Source organism: Prinia subflava, chromosome 2 (assembly GCF_021018805.1).
Source record: "Prinia subflava isolate CZ2003 ecotype Zambia chromosome 2, Cam_Psub_1.2, whole genome shotgun sequence".
Lineage (NCBI taxonomy): Eukaryota > Metazoa > Chordata > Aves > Passeriformes > Cisticolidae > Prinia > Prinia subflava.
This window is the reverse complement of record NC_086248.1, coordinates 113,441,550-113,452,559: the sequence shown is the minus strand read 5'-3', so window position 1 is coordinate 113,452,559 and position 11,010 is coordinate 113,441,550. Positions and strand designations below refer to the sequence as shown.

General features: G+C 59.0%; 2 protein-coding genes across 3 annotated transcripts in view; both read left to right on the top strand.

The window, feature by feature from the left end:
* Positions 1-29: 29 nt before the first annotated feature.
* On the top strand, positions 30-4,023 carry LOC134547586 (heme-binding protein 1-like). The gene is made up of 5 exons (XM_063391715.1): positions 30-247; positions 344-429; positions 2,516-2,657; positions 2,807-2,990; positions 3,105-4,023. The coding sequence occupies exons 1-5, from the start codon at positions 88-90 to the stop codon at positions 3,277-3,279; spliced, it is 747 nt and encodes a 248-aa protein (XP_063247785.1). The 5' UTR covers positions 30-87; the 3' UTR covers positions 3,280-4,023.
* Positions 4,024-6,006: 1,983 nt separating this feature from the next.
* Positions 6,007-11,010, top strand: part of PTK7 (protein tyrosine kinase 7 (inactive)) — a 30,914-nt gene continuing 25,910 nt past the window's right edge. The window contains exon 1 of one of the 2 annotated variants that reach the window (XM_063391706.1): positions 6,007-6,114. In XM_063391706.1, the coding sequence (XP_063247776.1) occupies positions 6,084-6,114 (31 nt within the window). In that variant the 5' untranslated portion in view covers positions 6,007-6,083. The remainder of the gene's footprint in view (positions 6,115-11,010) is intronic. The other variant, XM_063391707.1, reaches the window with a different exon arrangement.

Genomic DNA, 11,010 nt, shown 5'->3' with positions numbered 1-11,010 from the left:
GCGGTCCGCCGGAGCGCCAGGGGGCGCTCTCCGCGCGGGGCCGGGCGGGGCCGCCCCGGGCGGGCCGTCCCGCTGGCGGCGGACGCGATGGCGCGGATCACGCTGGAGGACCTGGAGCGGCTGGGCGAGGAGCCCGCGGCCGCCGGCGGCGACGGCAGCGACAGCGGGGACGACCAGGAGGGGGAGGCGCGGCTGTTCGCCCACTGGGAGGCCGTGGCCAGCACGCACCGAGTGAGCTTGCCGCCAGGTGAGCGCCGGGCCGGCCGGGGCTGCGGTGGCACGGGCCGGGACTCCTGCGCTGCGGCCGGGGCGAGCCTCGTCTCTCGTGTGCTTTGCCTTGCAGACATGGCAGGCCCGATCGCCCAGATGGCCCGGCACAGGCAGGCTCGCGAGCCCGTGCCATACGTGTCCCTGTCGCAGCACGGGAAGGTGAGGCCCGATCCTCCCCACGCCCGGCGGGGCCGCGGCCGGCCCGCGCCGCGGGAGGAGCCTCTCCCCGCCGGGGAAGGTGCCGCGCCGGGATGGCACCTCGGGATCGGGGCGGTATTCCGCCACTCGTGCGCCTCCTCCTGTGCCGTGCTCAGCTTCCCGGCCTTCATGTTAAAATTGGACGGGTCGTGCTGCTTTCTCTGGTCTGCTGACTTCCAGCTGCCTCCTGTACCAGCCTATCCTCTTGCTTGGGGCGGGCACATCTAAGAAAGTGAACTTTCAGTTCAGAGCCTGCTCCTTGCCGTCCTCCAGACACCTTGTTGCATAGCTCCAAGTGTCCTGCTGGCTTTGTGTTTGTGCTCGTTATGTTGGCATGTTGAGCTGGTGATTTCAGCTGGCACAAGATAAGGATGTGTCTGTGGGAACACAGGGCTGTAACCCCGGCTGTCAGACGGGAAGCTGTGGTGTTGTTTGTCTCAGTTGCTGATCTAAACGTGGTGTCTTTTGCCTGAAGATCTTCTCTTTGTGCTGGCTACGTTGCACACTTACTTTCATCTCTCGCACATAAGGGTGTTTCTGTGCTTGGAGAAATAGCTGCTTGTCGAGCTGGTTCTTGTGTCTCTGCAGGCCTAGTTGGGCTTTCTACCAAGAAGACATCTGTCAATTGTCCTCTGTATGAGAAGTAGTTAACTAATTTCTTCTGGGCTGAGGCCCAGCACTCCCTGTAGAACATGTCTGAGCGAGTGCAGCTCTGAACTGGGGCTTCACCACACCCCTCTTTCCTTGTGCTGGGTCCCAGGGACTTAATCTGGCCTTTTCTCCGCCTGTGTCAGTCCCAGGCAGGAGTGGGGCCCCAAGACTTTGTGGGAACCGAAGAGCTCTTGTTGTTGTTGGCATCCCATCTGTGCCTGAGGAGGATTCTTGGGGTGTGAGGCTGCGTGAGAAGAGCCACGGCCTGACATCAGCGCTGAGGGGACTGTGGAGCTGGGGCTCTTAGGGACACGTCTGCCAGGCTCAGGCAGATCAGTAGGCTTCAGTTGCTTTTCTTGAGCTACCTGGCATCCCACTGATGCACACCAGCAGGCGTGCTGCCTCCCTTCTGCCTTTGCTTTGGCTTTCAGGGTAGACACCTGATGTAGGCGGAGGCACAGGGAGGCTGCAGCCAGTGTGGAGTCTTGTCACAGCTTCCTGTCTCCGTCACTACCAAGACAGCTGTGGAAGCAAGAAGTTTGGGAAGATGCCTTGAGCTCTGTGCAACAAGGTTGTCTCATGGCCACTTTGATCTGGATGAAGAGCAAGCTGAGAGGAGGAAGATAGGTGCTGGTCACAACTTGCCAGCCCCTGTTTACCTGTGCTCACAGACATGCCATGAGCTGACCTGTGAACATACCCAGATGCCATTTCCTTGCTCCCCTTGCCCTCCTTCTGTGTCAGGTTGGTGCAGAATACTGGACATTCTGTGTTGGAAATAGAGATTTTGTCCCATGCCACAAAATTCCGCAGCTGGGTTCATGTCTCTCCTTGCTCCTGGCACTTCTTGGTAAGGGAGAAGGATCTGAGGAGTTTTATTCCAGTCTTCACAACTCTTCTGGGTGCTAGAGCTCTTCTGCCAGGTTTTCCCTTCTGCTGGGCAGGGATGTTTCTGTTATCCTCTGTGCACAAAGGGAAAAGGCTCTGCACCTGAGAAGAGCATCAGCCTTGCTGGAGGCCTTTGGAACATCAGGAACATTCTTGTGAGTAGGGGGACAGAGATGGAAGAGGAACTGAAAGTCCCGTGCCCCTTGCTGGGGATGTGCTGCATTCCCTGTGCCAGGAGCCCCCGGAGCTCCTTGCACCCTGTCCTGTGTCTGTGCCTCTCCTCCTGCTGAGCTGTGCCCCGTGCTCATGAGTATCCTTGTCTGCGGTGTGTGACACCAGCTCCCCTCGCCTTCTCTGTCCTTCTCTGCCAGCCACAGCCCGGCAGGGGCTCTCCTTTCGGCAGGCTGGTGTCTCCCCGCTTCCTGCCCGTCCGTGTTGGTTTCCCAGCCGGCTGCTGCAGAGCTGGCAGCCTGCCTGGCTCTGACCTGGCTTCTCTGGCCTGTTGCAGTGCGAGGACACAGCCTACGAGGAGCGGCAGTACCCGGCCGGGAAGTGGGCCTGTGTCACCAGGGGTGAGCCCACCTACGAGCAGAGCATCTCCCTGAGCTTCATGAAGCTCATGCGCTACATCTGCAAGGAGAACTCTGCAGGTGTGTGCAGGCAGGGGCTGGAGGGGCTGGCAGACTGCGCAGAGGGGAGGGCTTTGCTGCTGTCCCTCTGGAGCAGGGCAGGAGGGCTGCTGCTGCCGCTGCTGCTGCTGCTGCCACGCCTGTCTCACTGCCTGCCTACCTCTTTCCAGGTTGCCATCTGGGCATGACAGTGCCGGTGCTCAACGAAATCCACCTGACCAAGGAGGGCACCGAGCTGGAGCGTGAGGTCCTGACTGCCTATTACCTCCCAGGAGAGTTCCAGCAGAACCCCCCTGTTCCCATGGACCCCGAGATCCACATCACCGAGAGGCCGCCGCTCCGGGTTATAACCAGGTGACCCCAGCACCAGAGGTGTTTCTCACCCAGCAGAGATGCCGTGCTTTGTTAGGCAGCTCTGGCTGCGGGTTTGTGCTGCCCTTGTTGCTTACGCTGCTCCCTTTGCTGCAGGGTGTTCTATGGGATGACCACTGCGGAGACAATCCTGCGGGAGATCAGTCTCCTGTGGGAGCTCTTGGGCCCCACGGACACGGTGCTGCGGGAAGCCTACGTGGTGGCTGCCTACGAGAACCCCAGCGTCCCTCGGCGCCGCAACGAGATCTGGTTCATCCGGCGGGCCCAGTGAGCCCCTCGCCAGCGGGGACCCCGAGGGGATGGAGCACGTCCAGCCCGCTGCTCACACACACAGGGAGACACCAGGAGACCGTGGGTGCGCTCCCAGCCTGCCCCACAAGGGTCCTGCCAGGGGAGATCCTGCCTGGTGTGCACTGCGCCTGCCCCACAGCTGGGGCTGCAGCTGGCACTGGGGACAACCTCTGGATGGGAGGCACACGGGGTGGGCTTGTGCCGTGTGCTGGCCTGGCCTTGCAGAGCTGTGCCAGGGGGGCCAGTGGGTCTAGTGGGGAACAGCGTCACAAGGTGGTGGTGTCCAAAAGGCAAATGACTGTACAAGATGGGCTCAGTGTGGCCTCTGGCCTGCTCCCCGTGAGAATGGCTGCCTGTCCTGAACAGAGCCACTGAAACGCTGCTACAGACACAGTCGGGTTCAAAGGGGAAAAGGGCTTGAGTTCAGGTGTGAATCCTGAATGTTTCCTGCTGGGCTGGTTCTCTGTGGACTGTTGGGTGCCTCCCTGGCTGTCACTCACCATTCCCCAGCCAGGACTAGGGCGCTGGCAGCCTTTGTCCGGCTGTTGTGGGTGCTGTTTTGCAGACCTGCTGTGAGCTGAGGGGCAGGTCCCCCCTCAGAGCAGCACTGCTGTGTTTTGTGTTGTGCATTGATCAATGAGTTTCACATCCATGAATGCCGTCGTGCTTTTCTGGGGGAAGCTGGCAGTGCCAACAGTAAATAAACCCAGCGCAAACCACTGCAGCTACGCATCACTGGTGGTGGGGATGGAGGGCAGCTGGGTTGGCATGGGAGGAGCCTTGCTCTCTCCTTCCTGGAGATGCTCTAATTAGCAAAGCTGTGGCAAATTAGCCCAGGTTACAGCTTGCTGTTCAGCCAAGCACAGCCTCTGCATTACTGCACAGGCTGCTTCTGTTGCTGCTGCTGCAAGAACTGTGGGCACGCTCCCCTGCAGGTAAGGTGATTTTTCTGTTGGAGGGTGTCTGCCTCATTTTTCCCTGGCGCAGAAGTTGGGTACTGTGGCTGTACTCCATGTGGGCACCTGATCCTTGGGGGTGAGAATTCAAATGCGACTGAGGGTCGTTCAGGTTGTCTGCAGGAACTGGTGCACTCCTGCAGGGGTGTGCTTAACAGGCTTGGTGTGGGGAGACTTTTAACTGCTTCTGACGCAGTTCCAAATGAGTTTCCCCATGCTGTATGCCTCGCTGCCTGCCACTGTTGCTCAAACTCCAGCTCTGGCCCTTTGTCCTTGCACTGCAGCTGAGGGATAGGAATGGCTGGAAGGCCTGGGCAGCTCTGGTCTCACTGCCCAGCACCACAAGTGGCTTCTGCCACTCCTATCTCCAGCCAGATGCTCCTCCCTGTCCCCTCCAGGCTGGCTTGCCCTCTGGCTGTGGCGAGCCTGCATTCCCAGCCCGTGGCTGTGGGGAGAGAGGGGCTGAGCATGATGCACCCTTCTCTGCAAGGGCGCTTGGGGCAGAGTCTGGGTAAGCACGGCAAGGGCTCACACACACTGCTTTCCTGGCTACCTTGTGATGCAGTTCTTGTTCCTCGGGCACTAAGGGCAGTATGGGCCCAGGAGATGCAGTGACAGCCTGCAGCACTGCGGGCTGATGCGGCAAGTGCTCTTCAAAGAGGTCATGATGCCTGGATCAGCAGCGCTTACTTAGCTCACTTTCCCTCCTGGAGAAAGAGCAGCAATTCCTTGAGAGGCTGGGGTCAGGTGGCTCAGTGTCAGTGGGAGAGCAAAGTGTGCTAGGGTGTGTGGGACAGAGACCCTTTCTCTTACCATACATCAGCTGCTTTGCTTGCCCGGGGCTTGCAGGTGGAAGTAAAACTTCCTTTCTAGAGAGTGTTGAATAGGCTACCACTTCCTGTGAGGCTGCTCGATCCCCAACCAAAACCAGAGCAGCTTTTGGTGGCAGGACGTGGTGGCTTTCCTGTGAGAGGGGACTGGTCTGTGGTTCCTGGCAGAGTTCCACAGCTGCCTGCCCTGTGGTCTCCCGGGACATGATAAGGGCAGGGGCTTCTGCTGCAGCGCTAGGCTGGCACTGCCACACGGGCAGCAAGGACGCTGCAATCCTGTGCCACAGGTTGGGCTGAGTAAAGGCTGCAGCATCCTCTGTGGTGCATCCAGCAATGCTCAGGGCCACGTCTGATGGCGAGTCTTCCACACAGTACCAAACCCAGTGTTTTGGAGTCTCAACAAACCGGCTGCAAAGCCGGCGTTCAGAGTGCCGGAGCCGGTGGAGCAGGGCTGCAGCAGGTTCCACCAGAGGCACTGAGTCGGACGGAGAGGTTCCAGCCTGGGCCGTGCCGATGGCCAGAGCAGCTCTTGGGTGCCTCAGCTGGGTCCTGCAGGGGATCAGCGAGGAGCAGGCAGTGTGTTGTGCCTCGGGACGGTGTGTCCAGCCCGCAGCAGGGTGCGGAGCTCCTGGCCGCCCCGGTGCCTTCACAGGGTCTCAGCGCGGTACAGAGGGGAGCTCCCGCCAGCAGTTCAACAAGCAGCCCGGCTGCAGGGAGCCCGCGGGCGGGGGCTCCGCCGCCTGCTCGCTGCTCCCGGGCGGCGCTGGCGGAGCGGGGGGTCCGCGGGAGCCCGCCGGGGCTCTGCGGGGGATGGCGCCAGCGAGCCCCGAGCCCGCGGGCCCGCGGCGGGGGCCGGGCCGGGCGCTGCCCGGGGTCCCCGCTCCTCCCGACCCCGCCCGGTTTCCGGTGGCCGCCCCTCCTCCGGAACCCCTCCCGGCGGCGGCGGGCGGGGCGGCGGCATGGCTGGGGTCCGGCGGGCACGCTGACCGGCGCGGAGGATGGCGGCGGTGCGGGCGCTGCTGGTGCTGGGTGAGTGCGGGCCGGGACAGCCCTCGCAGCCTGCCCGGCCCGGGGAGCGCGGGTCCCGGCGGCGCGGGGGCGGCGGAGCTCCGCGCCTCCCTCCAGTCCGTGCGGGGCCGCGCCGGGGCCGGCGGGCGGGGGTCCGGGGCCGGCCCGGCGGTGAAGGCGGCGCGGCCGGGGCTCCCCGTGAGGCGGGCGGCGGCGGGGCCCGCTCGTCCCGCCGGGCTGGGCGCGGAGCGGGGGCTGCGTGAGGCCCCGTCGGCTCCGCCGGCGGCCGCGCCCCCGCCCCGCGCAGCCCCGCCGTGCTGAGGGAGCCGCCCGGCCCTGCCCGCCGAGCGGGGAGCGCCGCCTGAGATCCGCGGGGATGCGGGCACGCCGGGCATTTCCAGGAGTCTGGGGACGGCGAGCGGGCCCCCGGAGCAGCGCTGTGCGGGGAGGGCTCCCGGAGAGCTCCCGGAGAGCCCTGGGGCAGGGCGGGCACCGGGAGGGGTGCGCGGGGCAGCGGGAGGTGTTTCCGATGAATTCTGGTCACATCAGGGCCCGGAGGAAGAGCGGTGGGCAGGCGGTGAGCTCCCACCCGTGGAGATTGACCTGAGGGGTTTGTCCCCTGCTGAGCGCATGTGGACGAGCCCTCTGCCCCTTCCCAGCTTTGCGGCCCCTGGATTTTCCTGCTGCTGCTCTGCACAGTGGCCAACTGCAGGGCCTGAACTCTCCTCGTCTGGCTCTGCTGCGTGGTGTTTCTCCCCCCGACCTCCTGGCACCATTTTCCTTGTCTGAGGAGCCCAAGGTCCTGGCTGTGCATGGGAGCCACAGGGGATGTGAGCTGTCTTCCAGCCTGGCTTGGAAGGGTCCCACGGCTGCCCCATGCCACATCACTTTGTTTCTTTACTTAGGAACCTTGCCAGTGGCTGCTTGCAGTCCCTGCTGTCTCACCGTGCCTAGTTGTAGAGTTTGCTTTGCAGTTTCTCCTGTGAAATCAAGAGCAATCTTAGCTTAGCGCCTGGGTGCAGTGCTGCCTCTGAGGGAAGGATATCTACAGCGCTGCTGCCCGTGCATATCTGGAGCCGTGGCTGAGCCCTGCTGCCAGGCGGCAAGTATTGTCCAATTTACAGCTGATAAGCACGGAAAGCAGCGCGCACTTAGCTGATTAGCACCGTGATTGCCTCGCCTTGGCAGCCTTCTGGGAAGGCTGTTTCTGCCTGCTTGGCTTGAGCTCTGGTCTGGAATCGTAGGGCTCTTTGGACCTGCCAGCGTTCACCTTGGTGCCAGCAGGGCACCGCTGGGATGTGCAGGTCTGCCCGGGGGCTGAGTGCTGCCTTTCCTGCCACTCTGGAGTGTCTGTGCTGCTCCAGTCACGTACGCTTCTCCTTGTTTCTCCTGCTGAGCAGGACCACGTCCTGCAGCACTGGGGGCAGCACGCAGCTGCCCAGCTCGCAGGCACTGCGGAACATCTCAGGCACCATCAGTGCAGCCAAAACGTGCGGTTTGATGTCTGGGTTTTATGGGCTGCTGGTAAGGTTTGTGGGCTGCAGGGCATTGTCTTGCTCTGCCTGTGGGTGCTGTTGGAAGAAGCACTGGAGAAGGACCTGGGAGGTGTGGAGTATCCGTGGCTCATGCAGGTCCTTTGCCATGTATGTGTTCCAGAAGTGCTCGGTGCCTCTTCCTCCACTTCCATTGTTCAGCAGAGCTGTGATCTTTCTGGCAGTGACACTGCAGCGTGCCAGATGTGTGCTGACTTCTGCTGGAACATGTGGTTGAAATGCTAGCAGAGGAAATATTTGCTGAGTCAACTTTCTTTTAAAGAAAAAAAAAAAGCCAAAAAAACCAACCCCAAAAGGTCTGTTTTGTTCTGGAAATGCCTCCATGTCCTGTGTAGGGCTGTGTGTTTCTGTATGGCAGTGCTTTTCTCATGCTTCCTAGTAAGCCTGGTGTTAAAGAGGAAAATTTCTGAAAACAGGAATGATCTGATCCGCCTTGGGACTCGGCTGTGTTCAGACAGTGCTCTGGGCAGGCTGGAACCTCAAAGTGGCAGAGGCTTCAAAGGCAACTCCATAGGCACTGCTTTGTCTACACAGGGCCACTGGGAGCTGGCACTTGTCAGGGGCTGTCCTGTTTAAAGATCCCTTAAAGATTTGTTCTGAGCTCTCAATTGACCTGGAGTGAGACCATCTTCTAAAGGGAGATGGGCAGATGTTAGATCTGCAACAGGCACTTGTGTTTAGTTCTGGGTGATGAATGCTCTTGCTGATGGCAGGTCTCACCTTGTTTGGCCACAGGCTGGTTCACAAGGTGGGCATGTGTGCCCTGGGAACGCAGGCTGCCCTTCCTCAAAGGCCGTGGAGCCCACAGGGAATGCAGGGAAGAAGGCAGGAAAAGGGTGGGAAGAGAGAAGCCTCGCCTTGAGGCGATGGACAAGAGCATAAGGGCCAGTTTGGCTGTGAGTGATAAGGCACTTCAAAAAGATCTGGGGGCTGTGAGGCCTGCTTACAGGTATTTACTAGAGGATCTTTACACTAATATTTTTCTTGCCTTCGTTTCAATTCATCTGCTATTTAAGTTGCAGAGATCAAAGCTGTATTCCAGCAAGCACACGTGGACTAAAGTAAATACCAGGACCTAGTACACCTCTTCCCAGTGAATAAACACTCTTTCCTCTCTGAACATTTTCAAGCATACCTCTCGGGCCTGGAATGCAAAATATTTCACATTAGCAGTGGGTGTTTCCACTGCTTTCGATATTTGGGGACGTGGAACAAATGCTTATTTAGAAGTGGACAGGCCTGGGTACAAACGTGCTCTTTGTGAAGGCAGTTGCCAGTGCGGTGTTTGCAGGGAAATTCCCCCGAGACTGGAGGACATGCAATTGTTTGTCCAGACCCCCAGGAGCAGTTCTTGTTCTCCTGACATGAAGTGTCGGTCTCATGGGCTCGGACAGGCAGCTCTTTGGGGGCCTGGAGGGCAGCAGGACCAGCAGGATGCTTGGCAGATGCTCAGGAACATTCCTCACGACGAGGTTTAAGTTGCACAGGGTGTTAGCTTTGGGTTTGGTGGGGTTTGCAAGGGCTGGGAAGCAGCACAGTGGATTTTGCTGTGTAAGGGAAAGAGGCAGCCCCACCTTTGGCATGGCAGTGCCTGCTGGAGAAGGCTGGTGATGTCTGAGGTGGGAGAAGGGCAACTGGAGTGTCTTCTGCCTTTATAAGAGATCAGCTGTGTCTGTGAGAAGAGGAGGAAGAGAGATGGAGAAATGATAATTTGATAGCTGGTAACATGTTTGCTGGGCTCGGTGTGTTTCAGCCTGGCAGAGGTGCCAGGGTGGGTGGCCTGATTCCCTGTCTTGCTCCTTGCCTGGAAGGTGCTGGGAGGTGGCATCCCAGAGCCATTATAAATGCTTTTAGTCTGTTGGAGGAGCAGATGTAGTCGTGCACAGAGGGGTTAAAGAGCTGTGCAGTGCCTCTAGCATACCTTGTGTGCTGCCTTGCCTGAAAGAAGCAATCACACTGCTGGCAGGGTTTGTTCTCTCGGGGAGGCCTGACGAGAAAGGGCTGGGGATGCTGCAGGTTCTCTGGCTTTCCATGTGGCTGCTTCCAGAGCAGTGCCATTCCCTGGGCTTTGTCGTGGTTTGCAGGCTCTGCACGTGGCCCACCTCTTGTTCCTGATGTCCGTGTGAGCTTTCAGCCATACAGAAATGTTGGGCTCTGGATTTTAGGGAGGTTGTTCGGAGGGAGTTGCCAGTAAAGTGAGGGGCCCTGGGGTCTTCTGAATATTTTATTGCTTGCTTCCTAATGCTGACACCACTGAACCACAGCACGTGGCAGCAAGCACACAGAGTTTTGATTCTGGAGGACGTGGCCTGTTCAGAGTCCTGCACTTCCACCCCCTTCATCCTGCCAGGAGGATCTGCTGTGCTGAGGGGCTGTCAGCTCTCTCCTTTGCCTTGCTGTCACAGGGGCTGCTTTCCTGCACTGCTGTGGGGTGTTATGGTCAGGTCACCTCTGAAGTCACACAGGACCAGCAAATCCACCTTTGCATTGCAGTGGGAACTGTTCATTTGGCCATTAGGTTTAGAGTGGACAGCTGGTGTGCCTAAAAATGGACTGAAGGAAGGAAGGATCACCTTTGTGGAGAAGAGCATCTCGTGTTTCACTTTTCCTGTGCCTTCTGAGTACATCACTGTGCAGGCAGTAGGAAGGAAAGGAGGCTTGCAAGGCACCTCTTTATATGGGTGTAGGTTGGTTTGGGAACGAGACCAGAATCTTGCTTTGCAGCAGGCACACAGGTGTCTGCAGTCTCAGGGAGTGAAGAGCTGGAAGAGGAGTAGTTTGGGGTCTCTTCTGGAAAGGAGTGAAGGAGAAGGGTGAAGTGGAGGGTGAAGGGTGAAGCTGGCTGTAGTGAAGCTCCTGTGGGCTCCTGAGGTTGGAGGCATGTTCATGCTTTAATAGCTGCAGCTCCCCAGGTCCAGGCTCTGGATCCAGGTGCTGCTTGAGCAGAGGTTGAATAGGTTTGTCCAGTGTTTCCTGTCGCCTGTGCCTTCTTTGGCACATTGCAACTCAGTGAGGATGAGCCCATGCCACCCAGTCAAGGCAAGAACTCCATTTCTGGTCATTCCTTTGTCCAGGGAAATAAATACTTGGCAGTAAGCACTGTCCTGTGTTTACCTGTGTCTCCTTTTAATCTGTGCAGCTCCTGCTGAGTAGCTGTGGAGGATCTTCAAGCCAAAACACAAGTGGTCTTTGTTTCAAAGCATCAATTTGTGTTGGCAGCCAGGTCTGCAGTGCATGTGCTTTTCATTGACTCCTGCTTCAGCTCAGTTTCTCACTCTTGCCAGCTCTTTTTTTAAACTTCATGCCGAAATGTTTTTCCTGAGCTTAAAAGGCTGACCTGTACAGTACTTCTAGTCTTAACTTA